Source organism: Daktulosphaira vitifoliae, unplaced genomic scaffold, assembly GCF_025091365.1.
Source record: "Daktulosphaira vitifoliae isolate Bord-2020 unplaced genomic scaffold, ASM2509136v1 Scaffold_5, whole genome shotgun sequence".
NCBI classification, from domain to species: domain Eukaryota; kingdom Metazoa; phylum Arthropoda; class Insecta; order Hemiptera; family Phylloxeridae; genus Daktulosphaira; species Daktulosphaira vitifoliae.
In genome coordinates this window covers 26,026,886-26,052,972 of record NW_026099576.1, presented here as the reverse complement: position 1 = coordinate 26,052,972, position 26,087 = coordinate 26,026,886, and the positions used below count along the sequence as shown (strand labels likewise).

Genomic DNA, 26,087 nt, shown 5'->3' with positions numbered 1-26,087 from the left:
AGTGACTCCTGTAATGACGTCCTTGAGTCGTTCTGGTCGTCGGACCGATGGAAACATTATTTTTTTTTTTGTCTACACATCATTACCCACGACAATCAGTCGACGATGCCCCCCTTGTCTACAGTAATATACACTCTGCCGATCTTTACAGGAAATAGTTGACTGCCCAATTATCAAATAGTTCACGAACGCCATTCGATTATAGTGCAATTACAATTATTTTTATTGTATACATATAAAAAATTGCGTCGCCGTCACAGCAACAGATTACAACAGCAGTTTTAATCAAATAAACCGTGTCGTTGATTTTAAGAACAAGTCTACCGACGTCGGTCATTTGCACGTTAAATTGTCGGGACGACAGGAGATTGCTTTTATCGTGATGAGACGCGGTAAAGGCATGGGCCGTTACGGGCGAAATCCCGTGCTAGGCGAATCATGGACGCAGCAAAATTTATATGGTCGACGAAACGGTCGCATACTATGCAACCCAGGAACGCGTTAAGATTTATCGTGACAGGGGTGTTGCACACCGCTGAGCGTCGTGCGTGGTGCCGTACGGACACCTCCGCACCGCGACAACTCGCACAAAGGTCAGAGACCGACGGATAAAGAAGCACCAGGCGCAGGTGGAAAAAGATGTATGGATGCGTGCGTACATATACTATGATATATGGAGCACATTGCGGGACGGCCACGAGAATTTCTCGGTAATTAGGGCAAACGTCCTCTGCTCAGGGTTTTCATGTGCGCGCGCACAATAAAACGCGGTAGTACATTCGGTCGGTACTATGATGGCCGTCTATAACGCGACGGCATCCTAATAAATTTTTAAAAAAATTGCGGTTTTCCACAAGATCGAGGATCCGACCAAACGTGAAACTCGAGGATCGCTCCACCGTGAACGTCGGTAACTAACGACACGGTAGCAGTGTATGATAATAACGAAAAACGTTGTATGTCATTTCACCAATAATCCGTTCGTCTAGAAAGCAATAATAAAATACGTCGGATACATGACGCGACATGATGTGTCCGGATGACCGTTGTCATGACGACGTGTGACTGCCGTTGGAAAGTTTCTGGGAAGTGTGTGCGCGGGCGTGGTGCTTTGTAACGACAAGGCCGCTGTGGTCTACTTACTGCTAGACGCCTAATGCGTCCGAGAAGTAGAGAATTAATAATGTCCGCCCGACGGATTTCCCTGTAAATGCGCTCGTCTCACCGCAAAGTCAGTAAACATATTTCAAACGACCACTTCGATCGTTCCCATTGCGAACGCGTTTCATTGTTGTTCGTTACGTCGCCACTTTTATGTTGCGCGACTCAGTCCCAGACGTCGTAAAAGTTAATGGAATTTCTGTTGTCGTTTTTTTATCTCTTAAAAAATCTATTTTTATAAAAACTTTACCGCTGTTGGTCTTCCGCGCGTTCAAGGTTTCAAGCGTTACATTAACAATACTCGTTATCCCGACAAAAACTTTATGTCACAACGCAATTACTGTTGTTAGAGAGACATAGGCGTGGGAATTGTAAAATCTCCTCAGACCTGATCGATAGAGTAACTTAAATGAATTAACAACGAGCAGTTGCCCTTGATAACTCAACCGTGCCTTACTATGAACTTTTCCTAATCATATAAATAACAATCTATGCCGAAAATTATATTTTAACAGTAAATGTCATTCGAAATTGAATTAAAAATGTACACGATTTTCCAATGTCATATGACTAGGTTTTGGTAATTAGGTTTGTTAGTAAATAATAGAGTTTTTAAGTCACCCGAGAGATAATAGTTTTTAAGGATAACTCGTTTATGAGATAATCATAGACATTATCTATGATTTTAAACCAACATTACAATTAATGTAACAATCGATTTCAAAGTAAATAATAACTCGAAAAATTGCGAACAATTTTAAAAACGTTTTTATTATAATTTAGACCGCGAATTCACTGCACCTTTTTAGAATGGAGTACAATTTATGTTAATAATTGATTTTTATTCATATACACTGCACAGGCAATTTCTTTTTAAGTATACCACTGACACGTTACAGTAAAAAAAAAAAAGTACATTTCAAGGCGAGTAATGAAAAATGTTCATTTCTAATGTAAATGTTGCCAGTCACATTATTGCCTGCACGCGACCGACAAACGTCAATTTTATTTTCTCCTAGTCCCACGGGCCTCCCAAATGATATATGCCAATTGTTTCCGTAATCCATTTTTGGCAGCCCTGTACCGTCTAAATTCGGTGTGCGCCTAATACGGCGCTCGGCTGTCATAACTCACCGAGAGAAAGCGTACGCGCAAGTAAATACGTCCGAAACTATAATATGTTAGTCACAACACATTATTGTTTTCGTACAACAGATCCGTCTGGGGGTCCCTCGTCTGGCTAATGAATAAATTTTTCTCAAGGTGATCTTGTGCATTATCGGTCGGCTTTTTTTTTTTATTAATCCTGTGGCACAGTTGCTGTCGCAAAATAGCGATTTGTCGACGATATCGACCGACCCAATAACTCACACGTCCCTTGGTGGGTTTCGCCGATGTCAGACGATGTAAACGTTGACATTTTCAATCTGCATATGCTCACGGCACGAGTCGTGGCCAGCAAACCGGTCTAGACTTCCCAGACGGTAGACTCGCATTGAGGCCAGCCAACGCGATAAAACAATTTCGGATCAGAAAACATTCGCACATCTGTTCGATAATTTCAACAATATTGCAATGTTATGATGCAACGCGATCAGCGGATCGTGTAAACGGATACTTCGTGCATGACTGATCTTGCAGGGAACAGCGAAAGTGATTAAAATAATTCGATTATTTATTGTTTCAACAGGGATAATAGCGTTATGGCGTTTCGCTGGTCTGAATAAATTAATTTGATCGCAGGCACGCGGCCGCTGAACTGTTACGCGGTACCCTTCTGTGTTTGCCTCGGGAGGTCTTTTAAAACCAAAAACCAAATAAATAGTCCGGTAAACACGAGACTAGCAGGCGATTACTCTAAAAAACGTGTCCATTTGGTCGGGAGCCACTTATTGGTATTATGTAGTGTTCGAGTAAAACTTATATCGCAATACACGTCCGATCGTTAAAATACCGTATGCTTTTATTAAGTGTTTTATTACAACAGTTTGTGTAATAAAAAGTATTCTAGTTACAATAATGAAAAAACGGTTGGTCGGATCAAAAAGGTCGCCAGCGCGACATGTATTTAAAAAAACATATTTTACTTTCAAATCTGTTCTCCTACACAGAGTCGTAAATATTGTTATTTTTCTAGTGCTTTTCGACTTGGACTATTGGAAACGTTAACAAACTCACAGTCAACGAATAGACTTATCGAGAAGAAAGTAAACCGTACTTGTCTGGTTCTCAGAGGTTAAACGCCAACTTAACAAGTTTTTTCTAGACTTTAAATGATATAATCGCTATTCGAAACAGTATTGGCTCGGTCAAACAAATGCATTGTAATCCAGACGAAGTTATTACACCGGATAGCAGTGTCGCATAAATAATGTGTTACTCCTTTCCGTATTTTTATTGTCACGGTACTCGTATGATTGGTTTTGTAGGCAGACAGTAACAATTTGAATTGATATTCCACAGTGCGTTTTGCGTGTAACGCTAATTGAGAATTTCTTCCCACAGTTGCGAAATCGTGTATTTGCATATACAACAGCTCAATATTTGTTTGCCAAACGGCGAAACAATACTTTTGGCTGATACGTTAATAAAACATTAAGCAGGAACCATAAACGTTTTCAACAAGAGAGTGCTCGGACAATCCAACCTCTTGTTTTATTCGAGAATATTTTCGTTTGCAGTTTACCAATGTTTATAAAGAGAAATTATCATTTAGCCACTATCAATAGGTCGTACCTTAAAAAAAGCGAACGCCTCTGAAGAACACAAGAAACTGATGTGCGTTTGCCTGAACATATACTTAAGCTATTCAAGTGCGTTGGGCCATAGGCCGTTGGGCTTGGACACTGCTAAACGAGAAATCCCAAAAAGGACGGTATCTCAGAGTGCATTACGAATGTCTGGAATACTGAAAAAATGAGAGAAATAACGGCGAGGAGAAATTCGTTTAACATAGATTTGTAATTTTCGTTATCCAATCTCTTCTGAGCGGTATTACAATATATTCAACATAATAACTTGTACTTTCCTTGTACGGCTCTATTGTGAAACGTACGCGACTATTGCAGGCACATGACCGCAGCTTGACGGAACGGCCAAAACAATATTAATCAAAAACCCCTACTATGGTCTGTTTGCGGTCCGAAGAAAATTTCTGCCCCGTGTACGGGCTAAGCACGCGGGGGCGAAAGCAAAGCAAGCGAAAACCGTGTCGAAAATCATAAAACGAGGGCAAAGTCAGTTTTATTCGAACATTACAATACTAAACTACCACAGCGCATAAAAATCGGTTAAAACTCTAAGCCAGTTGACGTTTTGAATGCGGGACCCCCATCCCAATCATTCATAAAGGTATTAGACTTCCACGTGCAGGTAAAAAAAAAAAAAAAATACTTGTCGGATGAATATTTATGAGGTCGGCGTTGGCCAATTCATCTGAACAAATAGACTAGAGGTTGGATTGAAATACTGTTTTACGCTACCGAATGGACGCAAAAATTTGAATAAACAATTTATTTCTATTGATATAACAAACGAACTGGTTGTCGCCGAGGGCGAGATTACTCAACGGGTCGACAGCGACAACAGCAGCAGAACTTACACGATAGTTAATTTTGAATATTATTACACACAATCGGCAATGAATACGTTATTAAGGAGTGGATACTTCTGTGGGGTTTCGATTAACTACGAGGAACGCAACGTTAATAAATAGCCGACCGGGCAGAGACCGTGAAAGATGAAAACGACTGTAACCCTTAAAGGAAACCGGACAATTGAAATTATTGTTACATTCAGAAAATACAATACGAATAAAAAAAACAAAGAACGAGAATAATTATTACAACATTTTCACCGTTGATTGATTACACACGAGAGCAAGTGTAACACAATTATTAATGACATTAGAAATTGGCCGCGCGTTGTGTGCGGAAGAAACGACGACAATATTATCGTTGTCGCATTGGTTTTATAACGACTACGTTTGATCATTTCGTTGCACTTGTGCGGCCGCCGGCTCGTGAGTGAACGTGTTGCGGTATATGCAAACCGCGATAGCCGTAACGCGTGCGAGCGTATAATGTGTAACGGGGCGCCGTGACTACGCAAATATCAGCCGCAGACGTCCGCGGTGTCAGGGCAAATGGGCTAAAAAAAACGCTCGATACTATTATTTCGTCCCCGTGCCCTTTGCGTCAAATAGTGCCGACTCTACGCCTGGAAACGTCCTTGGCGCAAAACTAATCGACGTCGGTTTACGTTTTTCGCCGTCCAAGTTCAATTTCTGTTGGACGTCCCACCGCCTACTAGGTGTACCCCTACTCCGTCCCACGGAAAAGCGACCGAACAAAAAGCCCGTATGCATTTTTTTAGAGTTTTATCGTAATAATGCCTATTCTAATCGTACACTAATAATATAGTGTAACATTAACGCGGCACTGGTATTAGGCGTTCGGTCAGAAGATTCTTGTTTGTGTATGTAAATCGTAATAGGCCGAACACAAAGGACCGCTAGACACGATACAGCGGTCTAAACGAGGCTAGAAATGAAATGGAAATTTTATGAAAACATCAGAAATGTAGTGGATAATTTTGAAAACAGCATTTTATTGTCTCGTGCCGTACAATGTGATATTGTTTTGTTTCTCGAACAATACGGTATACGTTATTGGATCTCGTATTGCCGTCAAACTACTAACGAGCATTAAGCACTTGAGTGTGTTCATGTCGGTAATTTAGAACAGTGTCATACGTGTGTGTCTAGAGTATGTGTAATGACTAAGCACAACTGCATGACGATGTGGTGTACTCGACGTTTACTCGGATTATGGAGAAAAAAAGTGAAGATCATGTCAACGGATTGATGTTTTTCCGTTGGCGCTCGTTTGGGTTAAATTAATACGACGGGATCAGTTATTTGTCTCAATGAAAGATATCAGATGTTACAGACGAACACATCGGGTGGAGGGGAACAACGATATCGATTGAAACCTATTATTATCAATGCGAGTTTTATCTAATGCACAAAGTGATTTGTTGATAATTAGACACTTGCGCGGCAACCTATCACCAGGTTCGTAATGAAAATCATTCACAGTTCGTACAAATAAGACGGGCGCAGCGGAATTGGTAAAAAACATCTCTAATTATAATAACGTTGCACGTGGGTGTTGATTAACGAGATAAGATCATGATTAAATGTTATGTATAATTTTACCGGCAGACGTCGTCAGTAGCCCGTGGATATTAATACGTGTGTTTTCATGTTATTGTTTCTTCGATGCCCAGATATCTTATTCAATTATTGAAAACCGAGTACAAAGTCAAGTGTCATAAACAGTTTCAAAGGGCGTTTCGGTAGCCGACAGAGCGGCGTTTGGCTACCGCGGCGATGTGACAAACGGCCGACTACCTAAGTCTCGACCTCGGGTCAGTTTTTTTTCACATCCTGTACAAATATATATTGCGAAATATTTTATGCCCGTACAACGCTAATAACGTGTAAAAAACATTTGACAGTAATGTACTCCGGTAATGTGTTTGCAATATTTTTCTCGGCCGTTTTGAAGTACGAAAATTATTGATTTAACGTTTTAACACGAAGAAGCTCGGCGTGCTACCGAATTTAATGAACCGTGAATTTCCGTAAACGTTTTTTTTTTTTTTAAGGCGTTAATATTTTTTACAAAGATATTTTACCTTTAGCGCCCTGTAACGCTTCATCATTCGAATTATACGTCTGATTACTTTTACGGTTTATTATTAAATGTTTTTCAATAAAACACACAAGTATGTTTAATACCGGCCGATTGTTACTGCACTGGAAACGAGGGTCCCACACGGTGTAATCGTTTGTTTTGTGGCTCGTCACGGGACCTGTTTGTTAACACCTGTTGACTGTACTGCCGTTTACAACGGAAGCGATTTGACTCAAAGTATTCACGTTGTATTTTGTAAACAAAACTCAAAAAGCAACTCATACCGAGAAAACGATAAGGTCGATTTGCTGGTTTTATTTTTACATCTCCAAATACAATTCAAAATTTTAATCACTAAATATTTGGTCTAATTTAACATTTCGTTACATAACCGGTTGATCCAATGAAAATAGCTGAAAAATTGCTATTAATTTATTCGTTTTGTAAACGATATTCACCGAGTTGCCTAAGAAAGATTTAATTTTCCATCCCACGGTGCCTGTTGCGTGATATAACGGTTTTCTCAGACTAATTAGTAAAATTCACAAATAAATTATTACTCATAGTACAGAACCGAGAATAATATTGCAAGTCCTCGAGGTTACACGACGAATTTGTAAAAAAATATGCGTCTGTGTCGGTGTTTGATCGGCTAGTGCTTAATCGTAATGGCAGATGGAAATAATGTGTTTATGAGTTATCGGATAACGCGGGGGCAGAAACCTTCGCGGTTTCCCTCGTGTACCCCGCGGTCCGTAAAAAAACAAGCGACGCTGGTACCTGTAAGTCACTCGAAATGTTTATATTATGTGAAGGTTCGAATGCGTATAAATTACTTAATTGTTTTCGTGCGTTTGACAAGACCCGCGGCCAACAGCAGTCGCTCCAATACGGTCACGTTTTTTTTTTTTTTTTTTACTGGGGCTGCGACGCATTTACTGAACCGTGACCGAGTTGATGTTTTTTAACAGTCGTTCTCGGTTCGATTCGTAAAAAAGTTTCCCTCCGAAATCGTTCATCATTCACTCGGCACGTCGGTCGACGAAGAAGGCGGCGATTCGGAAGCCTGCGGAGGAGACACACACGCTGGATGCGCTTCCATAGAAATGAAAATAAATATTTTACACGTTCAGACGCTTATTTTAATGACAACGTGTAGGTAAACTTGTCAACTCGGTCTATGATGTGGCGCAATACATCACTTTCGAACTGTGTTTGGATTAGCTTACGATTTAGAAAGTCGACAACTGTATGTAAAAATACACAAAAATATTGTGCGAAGTAATAGCTCCGACGTTACCGCGTTAAAACAAACACGCCATGAGAAAATATTGACTCGCGCCGAGCTGGTGCTAACGAACGACGTGATAACTGGCCAAATGAAAGTCCATAGTGACATTATTATGGACATTTTTGGGGAAAAAGTGACCGTTAAAATTAGTAGAAAAACCTTTTGGTACTCACTGTAGTTTGGCATTACTTTTCACGTGTACACATCCATAATAACACTCGGAATACACGAACAAATACAAATATTAAAAATTCAAGGAAAATTTATCACTCGTTATATCGAAACAAACTCAAAAGTCCGAAAAAAATTTTTTTTTTTTTTTTGTTTAAAAAAAACAGTTTGTTAATATTTTTGTTTAATTGATGTTTTTTTTATATTTTGTTTAGTGTTAGTAATATGAGTCGAATAAAAAAAAAAACTCGTTAGTAAATATTATATCGAATTATATTTTTTAAGACCGGCGTCCACTGCGTTCGACGTGCTGTGGAACTCGCGGGTTGTCGTGCAAGACTGAAAAGAACCCGCTGGCAGACGGACAGACAGAGGTGGCCGCTCCGTATACCTATACCACCTTCGCGTGTTGATGCCCTCCTGTTGCCGTGACGTCATGTGTCCACCGGACGCAACCACTGGAACCCAACAGATGGGCTTTCTCAAGTTGTTTTTATTTTTTACAACGGTTTTTCGTTATTGAATTTTTCCTTTGAAAATCGACATTTGCACTGCGCTGTGCATAATTGTCTAAACTGAAATGTTGAAATTAATACAACTCAACGTGAATGTTTTTTTTCATTTGCATCAATTAAATAAACCGTTAACCATAATTTTCTATTATTTGACATATATCGAGGCAGACGTTTTAATGGAAATTTTACTTATTGATTTCGATTTATTTATTTGAAATAATAAACACTTCTGTTTTATCGTTAAATACAAATCAGTGTTCATATCGAGTATCGTGTTACTGTATCAAGTATCTCATTAATCTGAAACACTGTTTTTGATTAAATCTAAGGTATTGCAATAAAAATTTGATCATTCTCTCTCGGATTAATAAAAGTAACACTTGATATGCAATTCCATGTACTCGCGAGTCAACTTCCCCCTCTAAAATCCATCTATCTTCTGTATTAATACTGATCTCGCATGTAAAAAACATATGATCAATTCTACACTGGATTTAATATTATACTTGAGCGCACACTCGAGGACGAAATATCGGACTACTTAATAATTAAACTAAAAACACGTATAATTTTTTAATCATATCGTGTGAACTATTTGAAATAGGTAAAGGTTAACTTACCAGAGTGCAATAACAACCGATTTAAATTGACGTTACTATTCTCAGCTCATAAAACAACCTTCCAGGACTCAAAACTAAATTAGATTATAAACTCTATCATTTCGTTTTAATACAATTATATGATAATTAATTATAACAAATTGTTCAAGACCAGTAATCTAAATACTCACCTTAGCAATAGATTAGATTTTTAATTAACCATTTGATAATTATTCGCGATATAAAAACCAAAAGGTTCTATCTCTCATTCTACACATGAAATAGAACAATTTGATTTTCCTGCCGCATAATGTTATAATACAAATAAAATACAATACGATAAAAAAATATAATCGAATTTTAGAGTTTTATTACACACTCAATTGAGTGTTTATCTTTGTCAGGTTTAATGGTATGTATCGAGTTGGGATATGTGTAAGTGATTTATTATTATTATTAGGTATCATCTTGACCCTATGCAAGTGTCAAACCAAATCATTTTGTAATAACATATTAATAAGAATATTAACAAAAGAATTTAAATGATGCAGATGTCGAACAAGTCATGTCTGTAATGCTAATTCACTTTTGATCATTAAACGACAGTAACATTATTCAAATACCTATATGGTATAAACTACAGATGTACTAAAGGTAATTAGTTCACATTTTTGATAATTTATATCATCTAATTAAATACAAGTATATTTAATAAACCATATGAATAAATGTAATGTAACGATTTAAAATTGCATTACGTGTATCATTTGTCTAAAAAATTGACAAATATAACTAATGAATTTTTTAATAATTGCAAGTCATATATGAAATAGCCACGCATTTTTTCGATTCGATTAAAGATTTTTTCATAAGTTATAATTCAAAAATAATTTTTAAAACTAATAATGTGTAAAGGAATTTTATTCCCGCTGCGCCTATTTTATAAAATCAAATGCAAACACATACAACTGTTATTCTGTTCTTTACATAACGAAATGCTTAGTTGTGAGTTAAAAGTTATCTTTAATTTTAACTGCATTATTTACTGTCACTAGTTTTTGTACACTCAGATAACCATCAGGAATTTTTTCATCTGGTCGATAATATTCACCGTTTCTTCACACATTGAGCGGAATAATCTCTTAAAGCGCACTAGTAACTCAAACGATTATTTTTTAATAGTGTTTTAAAAATATTTAATGGCAACCCATTTCCATTCGGATGTTTTAACAGCGGACCTCGTATTGTTTTGCATATTATTTCTCAGAATTTGACCGGCATTAAGTAATTTTATGACATTGACCATATTATCAGGTAAAAAATTATACACCCGGTGACAGTGTTTTATTTTTGCTCATCAGAATGTTGTGAGAAGCCGACATGAGTTTTTTTGCCCTTCGTACTTTACCAAATAAACAAAGTTACACAAAATTAGTATATGCTCTAGAACTGTACCTATTACACTAATTATAATTAGTGAAAAACTAAGTAAATAATTATTTACTAAGTTTTTCAAGTCCATTCTAAATTAATTTATGTCATCTTTCGTATTCGTTAGCTAATAATACTGTTACTGCATTCGTTTTCCGAATTACGGTTTAGACCATAAATTAATTGGTTGAAAAAATTTTAAATAATCGATTTATGACGCTTAATGTTAACTGTCGAGTATCGAACTTTTAAATTGCTTATCATTTAAATTTTTTTTAAGCAAAATCACTTTTATATATGCAAACAAATCTAGCACATAACTAAAAAATTTACATAATTTATTATAATTCTTATTACTTTTATGTTTGAATAATTAACTATGAAAAACTTAATGTTTTTCAAAAGTGGTACGACAAATTTAAGATAATATATAAGAATCATCAATTTAATCAAATTATGAAAACATTTATTAAAATGCCATTCTGTCGTAGGTGTTAGGTGACAAAGCTGTTTGAAATGTCGCGTGCGATTTCACAATAAAATATATTTATTTTTAACTTTTTTCAGTTATGAGTGACTCATATTTCGAATTTATAAAAAAAACTGTACTCATTTGTCGTATAATTTTCATGTAAACCTTGTCATTTGAATTTTAGTTCTCGATAGTTTTACGAGTGTAATATTATGCAATTTAATGTTCAATTAACGTTAATTTATGTTGAAATTGCGAAAATATGATTAAAAAGTTAGCAAAAGAAGGCGAGATATAAAAAAACAGTGTTCATTAAGAATAATAAAAGTGTGTTTGATGTTCAATTTTGTTTTTTTCAAGAATTAATAGCAGTAAGTTATAATTGCAACTGAATCCTTGAAAAAGCACATTGTTTTCGGTTGCTCTTTTATTCCCATGCTGAAACTATGTCGCTAACATAACACTAGGAAAAATTGTAATTCAACCATGTCCTTAATACAATCCGTGTTCACATCAAGAGTATATACTTACTATAGATTCTGTTAGTATCTTAATTTACTTATTTCATTCAATTAACTAATAATAAATTATATACACATGTATTGAACGACGTTTTTTCTATTGATTTTGCAAGGACAATGCTTAAACTAATGCATTTAATTAATATGTATAAGACTATTTAAGGCATATTGTGTGCAAAAATACTTGTTTACACAATACAGCAAGTATTATAATACACGATAGTAAAATCCAAGAGTAACATATATATATATACTTTTTTTTTTCATATGTGATCAATCGTAATTTATACGTATAAATTATAGTAAATGGGAATCGATTAGAGCCGGCGCATTTAGTATAATATAACGAAAAATATCCACGCCAATTACTTTTAATATAGTGATACGTGAGATAATAATTACTATTGTGTTATGGTCGATACTTTTGTGCATCAGTACAATTTAGTGAGTAATTTAAAAAAATTCTCAACGTTCTTTGGTTCGTTGTATTTTTTCAGTGTATATTACAAAATGCAACACTTTTGTGTTAGTACATGATTGATCTTGAAAGACTAGAGGCTCAAAGAAGTGCGGTTTTCAATTAGAAGCTTACATAGGAACGCCTTTATGACTATAGTCAATATACGCGTCGATGGCCGCGATGGGATCGATAAAAATGAGACAGTGCTGACTGGTTGCCGCTAACTGACAGCGTGTCTAATCAATTTCTGTACGAAAACGTAATAATATTCCTGCGATTATATGTGATATTTTGTAGTGATGTTTTTGATAAGACTATCAAATACTGAAATAATTATGGGAGAGGTTTCAGGAGTGTTCATGATACTATTATTAGTAATAATGATAATTTTTTTTTTAGCAATATCCTTTGCTCAAAATCACTATTGCGATCAGAATACCATTTTCAACTCTATTAAGCAGATATTGAAAAAATGAGGTAACAAGCTTCCTAAAATGTTTGTCCGGAAAAAGATAACTATTTCCGGTTATATACTGTGTACCCTCATAATCGGCTATTAAAGTCGTTGGAAACAAACGGGTTACACAATTCAGCGACTGATCGCAGGTAAAGAAAAACAAGTTTATGTAAGTGATTCAATTAATGGTGACGATAATGACACATGTGAAAACTAGTTGAGAATATTTCTTATTATTGAGACAAATTGTATTTAATGGTTGTGGTGTTCCATAAAAATATTCATCGAGTTTAAATTCTAAGAATTTGAATAAATTTGTCTTATACTAAAAGTTGTACACAATATATTTATTGGTATGATGCAAGTCATTAGTGTTTCTTAGTTAATGGTTACATATCTCATAAAGTTTAATTATAGCATAATTAAATGATAATTTATTTACTTTATATTAAAGCTAACTTCATTTTAGTTAACTTTAACATAAAGTAAATAAAAACTTCATTTTTCAAAATACAATTCCGTTATTTTAGATACCCAATGCAAATACGATTTATTTTCATATGTTTTTGTTAAATCTATTTTGCTTCTTGATTTTATGTAAAAGTTCTAATGTAAATTAGATTTATGTTTAAATATGTATGTATATATCACTTGTTCCCTTTGAGATAACGGGTTTTCAGTTTCCATTGAGTGGACACACTTCCACGTTTATATCAAGTTAGTATGCGGACAAAACATTCAAAATATTATTATGATTATTAATATCAATGATTAAGAATATATAGATTGAAATTAAGAAAACGTTTTTTATTAATAGTACAGAAAAAATCAGGTTTACTGGGAAGGCTATTGAGTAGGAGTAATGTTATTTTGTAATCTTCCATTTTTTGCATCGCACCACCTGTTTTTACATTTTTCTTCTTCAACTTGAAAATTGTTTTAATGGTGCGAAAATACCAATCATCAACTTGATATTACACGTTATGCGCCAATATATACCTTGACTTAGATCGTTTCGGTGATCTTGTTTGACATCAATACATACATAAAAAAGTCATTTTGATCATACCTTTTATGTAAAATGACCATGAGCAACAACAGCAGGCGACCCACGTTAAATGCATTCAAAATGACGTAACGTGTGCTTAGTTTGGTTTGTAGAAGATAATAACATAACCCACCAAGAATTCTAGTCGAATTCACAGATAACAATTCGGCCAGGTATTATTTCGATTAATGATTATTATTAGCACCACATAAGACGCATCGAATGTGATAATTTTATACCAAGCAACTCCTACGATAATTGTTTACTTCATTGCACGTCTGACTGATGTATTTTTATTTACCAGGTTGTCAATACCACCACGTGTATAATTAGAAAACATGTAAAATGTATTGTCCATATATTTAGCTGAACTTGGAATCAAGTTTTTTTTTATTTTTCAAAATTTGAGCAAAACAATCCGTGAATAGTGTTCATCTGAATCATTTTAGAGTTTTTTTTCGATTAGCTATTATGTACTATAATTGTTTCGGTAATGTTTTTACTTGGAATAAGGTTCAAAATGATTTTGCATATACCATGCACAGTTCCTTAGATAATAATTACAGTAAACGTTCGTTCTGTACTATCGTGTTTTACCATCGTGCCTCTGACGTTACCCCTTCGTATATATACACTCTTTTATATCACTGATTGGTACCACGACACCGCGTTTAGCAACAATCCTAAGAGGTCAAGCAACTCTCGTGGTAAAATAATTTCGAATACAACCCACAGCGCATAGAAAATCATTATCATCAAAATATGATGACCGGTACATGAGTTATTATTCGTTCGGACAGCAATTGTAAAATCGTAATAGCGTTTAGATCTATTAAAATAATTTGTGAAATAACGTTTTTTTTTGGTTGCATGTGACATATACAATAATGAATTTAAAAACGATTTGAAAAATGTTCACAAATTTATATAACACAATATTCAGTCGTTAAAATGTATACAATTACATATATAATAAACACGCGACAAGGTAAACAAAAGATTATATGCTATTTTTCAAACGTTTTGATCAGGTCCGTTTACTAAGCAAACACGAATGTCTATTATAATTTTCATAATAGAAAATACACTTCCAAGAGCAGTTCTGTGCACAGTGAAATTACTTTTTAATGTGAAAAATTTTATCGAATTATCGATTACGTAGAAACAGCATTTTACTTTATTTACACAACATTATGAGATTGAAAATAATGATCAAGTAGAGTGTATTACTAGTATGGTTACAGGTGGAGACTTCACAATTGTGCGAAAGCCAAACGAAGAGAAGAATCGCCATTGTTTAAAGCGTGCCTGGGGATTTTTTACGAACAAGTTATTATTGTATGAAAATATTGCATGAATACTGATAGTTAAGACACATTTCTAACCTTTTGTTCGATTGGTCATCTGGAAAAATATACAAAGTATTATAAAAAATATTATTTTTTTATTAAAATTAATATATTGATATGTTGATGATTTCTAAGAATATTATTAAAACTACATAACTACGTAATATTGAACACAAAAATACAAAATAATTTAGTTATTGATTTTTCAAGATAAATTAATGCACTACATTAATTTACTAAGTACTGTAATAAATGTATTTTCAGAGTGTTCTATATGGGTAAGTAAAATAAATCATTAGTGCTAATTTTATTTTAGTAAATCAATTGTTGAAATTACTGAAAAAAAATGAACAACACAAAAGGTAGGTTAACTAGAATAATTCAGTAAATTTATTAGACTAGATAAAAAATAAGTATCTGATTGATATGTAGAAGTCAACATGTTCAATTACTAATAAAGAATGATGTTGGTCAATACCAAAAATTAAATTGTTCTGTTAACAAAATATTTGTTTATCCTACTAAAATAATGCAACAAAATCAGTTATATAAATGCAACTTAACGTTAGGTTGTCATTGAGGAAACTAAAGTGATCAGCTGTCGTACCAAATTCTGGTTACAACTAGATTTTTTTTTTAGTGTGAATTAACCTTCATAAAAAAATCAATTTATGTTTTAACCGATGGGTCAGCTAAGATAAGACAAATAAAATGAATAATTACAACCATTCAAAACTATTTTTCAGATTTCAAATTAAATATTTAATTACCATCATATTATACAGATAACTATAGTTTGTTTTAAAAAATTGTCATATCAAACCTAAGTAATTAAATGTTTAATAAGATAATTATTAATCTTATTACATTTTTTGTTACAATTTATTAACGGTTATGCGAAAAACACATAAAAAACAATTATAATTTTATAAAACTGGCATAAAATGTATGATGTCAATTTTTTCGAATTAATTAAAACATTCCTGATTTAATGTCATATATAAATATAAAAAAGTAATATTATCGTAATACATGATTATCGTATTGAGCAATGAGATTTGTAAATCGGGTTAGAGTTATAGTAATTAAAAATCACTTATAAAATCTTCGATATTTAACGTCAAGTTTTATTAAACTAGTACATCATTAATCGAATTGAACAGATAACTGTTATTACTATAAAACGAGCTGTCATAATTCTACTTGATTAATAAAGTATACTAGTATTTATTACTTTCAATTTTGCAAAATCTCATTAATTTCAAAAAACCTTTTTTTATTCAATCGATACTCAATTATATTTTAAAAAGCATTAAATATAAAATATTTTACTTGAGAAATAAATGGTCGAAAAAATGTTTAACGTGAATATTCGGACAAAAACTGACTGCTTTGATTTTCTCCTCTTAAATGAATTTCTTCAAGTTTTCGCTTCGTGTGTACATTATCATTAAAATTACTTATGAGACTTGCATCAGAGTCAACGAAATGATCTTAAAGTTTATAAAGATACGACACACATTAATTTTTGCAATTTAAATTTCAACTGACAATATACAACTAAGATTATTTTTTTTTTTTTTAAATTTTAATAATCAGCCTATACCAAACATAAGAAAAAACTATGGTAACATATTAAATGAAACATATACGATTGAAATTTCAGCCAGAATAGTATTTTCTTAAAAATAAGCTTTTTGCGATATTGAAGTAGACGTTATATCTCGTTTAGTTTAACATTATATTTCACATTGATAAGAATAAAATACTAAACGGTATGACTAATGTAGGATGTAGATAAACCCACAGTGAAATATGATATTTAAAATTTTATTTAATAAACTCCTTTTTGAAATTTCTATTGTATGTTATAAAATGCAGCAGTTTCTAAATGGTTTAAAGTAGAAAGTTGATTCGATTAAATACAATTACTTCTTCGAAAGAAATTACTATTACTAATCTTTCAAAATAATCAAACAAATAAGCATTTATGATACGTGTAACAATGCATATAATTTCATTGTATTTTTTTGATTTTATGCAATTCAATTTTATTTATGGAAAAATAATAAGTTGTCGCCTTTTTTATCTAAGCTTTGCATGTATCATTAGTTAATAAACATTTTAATTAAATGACCTTAAATGCAATGTGAACATGAAGAGTATTTTCAATTCATTTTTTATTCGTCGCTTTTAGTGGCATGTCTTTAAGTAAAACAAGAATTTAGCAATTGGATATCTCAAGTTTAAATGAAAGGTGATGGACGACTTTCACGGAGGAATCTAAAAAAAAAACCTGTTGCTACAATATACTTTACTTTTATTACTTAAAACGTCTGTATTTTTTGCTTATTAATGTGTAAAAGAATGGTTTGATGTAATGATGATTAATAGACTGCTTGTTTTTCCATAAAAAAACACCCAACAATGTTAGTTATTAGTTAAATAGACATATTTAAAACGTCGTAAACATCACAAAATAATCAAGTCGCGCTAAAACAAGTAAGAAAATAATTTTTTCATAAAACCTAACATAAAATATGTCGTAATGTTTTGATGTCAGTTATTAGAAAAAAAATTCTTAAAAGATAAAAATAGGCATGCAAATATTTTTGGTATCATTGGTCTTTATTGATACTAGTTATCAACGTAATCGATAATCGTGTATAGCTTGTGAAGTCGTTTTGCATACCTCAAAGTCGTTCATGTCATGTATGTGAACATGACATAACTAATCACTAGGTTAAAAAATATTGAAATCGTTTTCAGCTTCTGAATTAAATTTAATTAACTTTATTTCAATAGTACTTTTGAAATTTTCATCTATCTGGTATAATTCTTTAGAGGAAATCGATTTAAAGAAGCACTCTTGATAAATAGATAGTCGCGTAAGTACATCATCATGTAACATTGTCGCCTTAATATTTTTTTGTTGTTGTGAATTTATGAATATAAAGCTTATGAAAAGTTCTCGAATGCGATAGCGAACTCCATCTAAGTTCATAAATTTACAAAAGTAGTGTGTTAACGTTGATAAAAAAACTTTGCAAATTATAACACATTACTTGAAGGTCAACTGATCAAAATTGCTCGCGATTTCTTAAAGAGCTTGTTTGTGATAGTGGCTAACTTGTAATCCCTTCAGGTGGAATCTCCTACGCTTGAATTATCGGCTCGACGACCGCTGAGTGGTATTCGTGTACGGCAATGGTTGTTGGATTTTTTTTTAACGAGGGCGATGAACGCACCGGGTGAATCACACCACGAGTCCAAAGTCGTTCTGCCTTATAGAGCTTAAGTGTTTAGGAAGATCCGCGCAAACTGGTTCACCCACCGGTCGCAACAATACATCCGCGACAATATAAAACACATCGTTACATAACTTTTTCGATTTTTCAATTTTTAGCGATGTGACAAGTGGGCCCCCACTTTTTAGTCACCGTTCTTTGTATAGACTCTAAATTATCATGAATCTGATTAATCGCGCCTTTGTCTTACTAAACCCACACGAGTCTATGTGATTCCATAAAAATATATTCGTATTATTAGTATTGCATCTCATTAAGTTAACTTAAATATTATTATGACAGCGATATCGAATCTATGCAATAGATGAAGATGAACTCATATTAAATAATATAGATTAGCAACTGAAAGGTCTCCTATGAAATCACACTCTTTGGTTGAGAAAGAACACTTCAAACATATAGTTAGTGTTCGCCTTATGATGATAGCACCAAATAGATACAGTAGTGTGAAGTTATTTGAAAGATAATCTGGCCATAGAACGATAAAAAATAACGCTTTTTTATAAATTGTGAGTTTTTAACCGTAAAAATATAAAAAAGGAAAACCTGATACATATCATTAGTAACCGCCAATTACAAGGTCGTTAAAAAAATTAGTTTTATAGCTAAAACTGGTGTGTTGTTGAAACCTATATAATTCGATTTAATCTCGTAACATAATACTTGATTATCGCCACTTTATTTTGAGGAACATCTCAATGTTTCCGAAGAGCATTTTCAAAATAATTCTATTATAAGATATTTGTATAAACTTATCATATTATCTTCCGATTCATTTGTCTGAATTTTAACTCATTCACATTGAATATATGTCAACAGAAAAATACAAATACCGTTAATATTGTCACTCAATTTTTAATTTGAAAATGTATTTAATAAATATTTAGAGGATTCGTCATAAGGCAAAGCTTAAAATTACATTTTTACAGCTATTTGCGTTAAATGGGTTCGAAAAACTGAGACTATTCATTACAGGCTTCATTGGATATGTGATATGAAATCATTATTATTTAAATACTTTTACTGCATCAACGAAAAAACGCAATTTGCACTGCAGTTACGTGTTTTAGATTGTATCAAGTGTAAAATTTTATAAGAGATGACAATCTTAATATTCTTTATGTAGGTACTGCTTATTTTAAGAATATATATAAAACATAATAACTTTAGGTACATTGAACAATTCTATAATACATTTTATCGGAGTAAACTTCTTTCAGATAATACTGCAATAATAAAATAAATAGCAAAAAAAAATCCAAAAGGTAAAATAATTATAATAAGTCTTAACGTAATACAATTTAAAAGTTTATTGCATCTATAATTATATAGTAATAAAATGTATAAATTTTTCTTAGCTTCCAAAGTGAAAACGTATTGATTTTTCTATGATGTGTTTCTTTATTCTAGTTAAAGACATTGACCTTAAAAATTGAAAAAATTTCCCTCGTTCCATATAAATAGGTGAAATTGCCGAGAAAATAAGGAATTTTAAAATCAATAATTTTCGACATTTTTAAAACTTTTTTTTTTTTTTTTTTTAAAACTACTATAACTTTTTGGAACATAAACGAATCAAAAAAAAATTTTTTTTAATTGAAACCTTACATATTTTACTTTCATTTGATATACAAGTTTAAAAATGTTGACCCTTATTTTGTTCGTTTTAAAATACCTTATAAGAGTTTGCCATAGTAATGAGGCCACCGATTTTTATACAAATTACTTGAATCTAACATACATTGAATATAAATTTGAACTTATTTTGAGTATTTTGCCTTCCCTTTGTTAAGAAAAATGACTTTTCATTTTTGAACTAGCTTAAATTGTTCTTTTTAGCTACTAATATATGTGATGTACGGTTGCGATATCGGTAACAATATGGAGAGTCAAATTTTTAAACACACTTATAGAAAGTATAAATTTTTTAATTTAACTTTTGTAAATGTGAATGAAAATTTTCCGGAAATAATGACACTTTTATAGAGTGTTCAGTAAATAAGGAAACGAGTTTTATTGTTCTCATTGTTTGTAACAATTGATCTATTTCCTTACTTATTGAAAACTCTGTATATCTTAAATTAAAGCTTATGTACTTTACTTTATTGAAAAAATAAAATTTGACTTTTTAACTTATGTTTTTGAAGATCGAGATACATGGTTATAATTCCATCCGCCGAAATGGCAAAAATTCCTTTGATTTTTATCTCATATAGATTCATAATTATTATTTAATGACATAATGAATATCAAGAAACTCATTACTGTAGTGTCCTCTTGTGAGAAGTAATTTCTTATTCATACTAAAGTATTTTGCTATGTATTTTCTTTATAGTGCCTGTCATTAATTTTTCTCAGCTCTCACTTGATAAATTTTTTTTAACGATAAGTCAAAGTTTCCTCGTAGTATCTAGTTAATAATTTTACCTTCAAAAATTGAAAAAAAATTGTCAAATAAAAAGTTTCTTAACAAAATTTCTTAACATAATCATTTTCTTAATAATTAATACTGAAATGTATTTCGTGAAATGAACATATAAAAATAATGTTAAATTTTAAAATAATTCAGAAATTTAGCTATAAAATATTAATAAGAAAATTTTCCATCCAAATTTAGCTTAAAATTTGTTTAAATAAATTAAAATAAATTGTAATTTACATTATTGTTATCTAAATGCGTAAAAATTATTTAAAAAAAAAGTACTGTACTGAATCAAAATTTATAAGATTTGTTAGAACATACAAAGTTATGTAATACATAAATGATGTATGTAATGTAAACAATATAAAACATAGAGTCAAAAATTTTTATTGAAAAATATCATATATTTAAAATATGGCAGCCATTTATTCATAATAGATATTGTAGTGAAATATTTTTTCAACTTGTAATATATTAATTTAGTTTTAATTTAACGTCATGTGGAAAAATTTCACTTTGAATGCAATGGTTGTTTATTAAATCTTTTGTAAGTAAATAAAAAGATTTGTAAAAAAATATGTCAAATAATTTACATATTAAAGGTCATTAAAAAAAAAATTTCATTTGATTTATTGACACATTAAAAAGTAATGACAATTTAAAATAAATGATGAATTGAGATATGTTGATATAGTAATTGTAATATTTTGGAGATTTTCCACATTAACAAGGAAATTTATCAATAGGAATTTTTCCAAAATTTTGGATTGAATGAAATTAGTCCAATAGGGTGTAAAATTAGGTTTGTAAGCTTTGCATCAAGATTAAAAATGATTTGTGTTGATATTTTTGATTTTAAACACTATTAAAATTTTACTATATTTTTATTTATTATGAAAAGAATCTCATGAATTCTATTGTAAATTGATTTTCTATTAAAATTTATACAGTTAAATGTTTATTTTACTTTGAGAATAGTATTTAAATACTAATTATAGTTATAAACAATATATGAAAATAAATTTCTATAATTATATTTATGATTTAATTAAAAAGAAACAAACAAATAGATAAATTTATTATAATGAGTTTAATTATTCGGTTTGGTTAGGTTTTGGTGATAAATCGCTTTCCTTAGATGTCCTAATTGGTGGAGGTTTAATAATTCCAACGTTATCTTGTATGTGATCCGAACTCGGCACTGTTGGTCCCATGGATAATGTCATAGGTCCTTCAAATCCTAGAGGTACTTGAGACGACACTGTAGATCTTTTATAAAGTATTGATTGAGCTTCTGCGGGAGTTAACATAATTGGTACAGCGTAATCTGGTATAAAGCCTTGTACTGGCGGTAGAGAATCTATTGGGGATGTAGGTTGTGGAGACTGTAGATTATTTATAGATGGTTCAAAAAGTGAAGACTGTACAGAATGTGAAGACGGTACAGCATATACATATGATGTAGATTGCGCAAGTGGTACATTTTGTTGAACTAAGTTATTGAAACGAACAGATGGTTCAGTTTCTATAAATCCACGTGAAGTACAACATTCATTAAGTTTTATATCAAGAAGATTATCGAATGTTTTACAGACTTCAAAAAATTGTTCTTGTAATGTAGGATCATTTCCAAATTTATTTGGTTTTATTTTTTCATTCATATCATTAATAAAATCATTTTTATAATTTTTAGGGTTACTTATAGAAACACATAAATTATCCATGTCTCTAAATGATTTCAATGCAAAACTATATATGGTATCTTTGATATTAATCAAATTAATATCTTGTAAAACTTCAAATTTTTTTAAATAGTGTGAAAATAACTCTAAAGTTATTTGTGAAGGAAAAGGAGAATGTATTCCATAACGGCCCATTATTGTCATAGCTTGTTGCATGCGTACTAACACCCTTCTAATCTTAAACATGAAATCTGTTAACCTGCCAATAACCCTTCCATAATTGAACGAATCGTTAATTACTCTATTGCCTTGTTCTAGTAATAAAGTAAACCAAATTGATATTTCTGTTATTGATTCAGAAAACGTGCAACTTAAAATAGATAAAATATAACGTACCATAATGTTATAATTTTCTGGGTTGATTTTAGTTAAGCGTTTTCCTGACTCTATCACATATAAATCAGTGGCACTTATGTGATTACGATCAACTATGGCGAGAGTCTTATCAAATTTCCACCATCCTTCATTGGAAAGTAAAATATTGACTTCATCAACTTTATTTAAATCATTGGCACAAACAACTTTTACATACAATAAAAACATTGAAGCACATTGCAAATATTTAAACCACATTTTATAAAAAAATTAAGTTCAAAAAAATATTATGTTATTAAACAGATAAAAAAATTGTTAATGATGATTTTTTGCGAGTCTACTTATTTATAACATAAAGTTTTTAAATGAAAATATGTTATTTTTGAAACAGCTTAAGCGTGTACATAAATAGCTAAGCATAAAAAACAGTAAGAACTATTAAACAATTAGATCGTAATTCAAACATTTATTTTTTGGATTTGAGTATGTTTAAAATATACATTAAATTGAAATTTAAAACTCAAAAATATTGTCAATTGATCTAAGAATGAATATGATAGGCTAAACATAAGGAAAGTATATTTATAAAGTACACATATGTCGTCATATATTAAGTTCTATAACTCCGATTATTAATTGCTTTATTTCTAAAAAAATATAATTTAGTATATATAAAATTTTATAATCTTTTAAGAAATTTAACAAATACTTTAAATTTTTACAAATAAATTAATAATTAATTTATGAATAAAACTAAATAAATAATTTATTCAAATTTATTACAAAATTTACCTACATGCCTCGACTATAATGAAGTTTCATGAGGTCGATAGCCTGTATAAAAGACCTGTCAAATAGTAAGGTAGAACCGACCCAAAATAGTTGGGATAAAGGCTATTAGATTAAATACAGAGTGTTCAGTAAGTCAGGAAACGGGTTTCTATTGTTCTCATTGTTTGTAACAATGAGAACAATAGAAACCCGTTTCGTGACTTACTGAACACCCTGTATATTTAGCGCATTGTTAATATTCATTAAAATGAACAAAAGCATTTAAATCTTTTTTTTTAGACAATCACATAACATTTTTAAAATATTAAATTTCTATAAAAATTAGTTATTGTACAAGGTGATTTTTTTTATCTCAACCCATCCAATTACTGAGAGACTAAATACAATTTTAGTATATCTTTTATTTTTGGTTACCTTTATTAACATATTATTCTTGAATTATTAGCTATGTAATTATTTTAAAGTTCATCCCTTATGCCTTATAAGGGATCTACTTTGTTTTTTCAAGTGGGAACATATATTTTGAATTTAATAAAATATTTAAGGTTTTATTTTAGTAGTAAATGAGAACTGAATTTTTAACATAATTGTATTCATTTATTAGATATAAAACTTTAAGTATCGAATTTATAAGCTAATATACATATACTAGTAGTACATGTATGTACTTTATAGTATAATACACAAGGGATTACAAGCAGTGCTCGAATTGGCAAAAAATAAGTCGGGGAGCTCAACCTAACAATTTTAAAACTGCGTCCCTAGCATTTTGAAGACCTTTTTTTTCTTTTACTCATTACTTTATTTAGTATTTATTAATAAATCATATTTCATTATCATACTATAATGAAATATGATATATAAATTATAAAAAATTATTTTATTACAAAATATTTTAAATTGTAAAATTGATCACAATTTAAATCTATATTTAAAAAAAAAACAAGCGGTCGTATTTTCCACCGTCCTCCCGTCAAAATAAAAAAAAGTAGTTGGGGTGCGCAAAAAATTTTTTAAAAAAGTAGAGGAGCTAAGTCCCTCTGCGCACTCCCCCAATTTGAGCACTGGATATATTATAAAATAAATTATACATATAACAAAATTTTGGGTTTGAATAAAATTGCAATTTTGGTTTTTGTTTTCATGCAGAGTGGCTATCTGTTTTCAAAAAAGAAATGTGGTGACGAAAAACCATAAATGGAATTGTTATTAAAATTTCAATAACTACATTAACTTTTGTACGCTTTTAGGGTATACGCTTACTAATCAGCGTATACCCTAAAATTAAAAAAAAGGGTATCTTGCAAAAATACCACCGAATGAGGCTAAAAGCTTAATTTACTACAGCCCGTATAATAACGTATTGAATACGTTTTAAGGTATTTAAGCGTACAACTTAAGTAACCACAACATAGCTTAGCATTCCGCATATCTTTTACGATTGTGATAAAACGATTGTGAAAATCCCGCAAATATATCATATAAAAGTAATGAACTCATAGACACAAATTGAGGATTTGATAGTAACTCCAAGTTTTTTATAAGTACATTATTTGCTTGGCCAAAATTATCATTTTTTTTTTTTGTAAAATCTCTATAAAATATAAAACTTTACCAATTCTATATATAAATACAAATGTCTCACTTTTAGATGTTATAAAAATTCATTTTTGCAAAAAGGTCTTAAAAAATTATTTTTTAGTGAGATTGCAGCACACTTTTATGAGTAGTTTTCGGTTGTAGGATACAATAAACTTTATTTTATTTATATTTGTTTATATGTTTCAACACACTCAGCACAACGCCTGTTGTGTTGCAAAGTGAATTCAGCCAAACTCAGTATAAATATTACTTACCCGATGTAAACAAACCTAACCTACCCCTAAATCTACTTGGGATGGTAGGGTTGATATGTATAAGTTATATAAAAATTATGAAAATTGTGTAGAATGTAGTGTTTGTAGTTGCTGACCTGTATGGCAACAATTCTGACATTGTCAATTACCCTTAACACTCCAGGGAGAGAGGATAATAAATAAAAACTATTCAAAAACAACTAAAATGGTTACAATCTCAGTTTTTTTAGTCGGTAATAGCAAAGTATAAATGATTAATTCATTAAAAATTGAACTAGTGATAGCTTGAGTAATAATTTATTTTAATAAATAAAAATATTGCTTTCTCTCGTAAGACATTTCTTAAAGGATCTGGAAAGTTGTTTACATAAAAAAGAAATAAAGAATTAGAGTTCTATCAATAACACGACTATTAGATGAAAAAAAAATTTTAACAAATAAATATTTAAATTTATAGCGCAAATAAATTAATTTCTTC

General features: G+C 31.2%; 1 protein-coding gene across 3 annotated transcripts in view; it reads right to left on the bottom strand.

Annotated features, from left to right (window-relative positions):
• The window catches only part of LOC126907302 (uncharacterized), a 112,422-nt gene extending 103,734 nt beyond the window's left edge, over nt 1-8,688 (bottom strand). For all 3 annotated transcript variants that reach the window (XM_050688470.1, XM_050688472.1, XM_050688473.1), the window contains exon 1: nt 8,325-8,688. In XM_050688470.1, the coding sequence (XP_050544427.1) occupies nt 8,325-8,337 (13 nt within the window). In that variant the 5' untranslated portion in view covers nt 8,338-8,688. The remainder of the gene's footprint in view (nt 1-8,324) is intronic.
• Nucleotides 8,689-26,087: the final 17,399 nt, after the last annotated feature.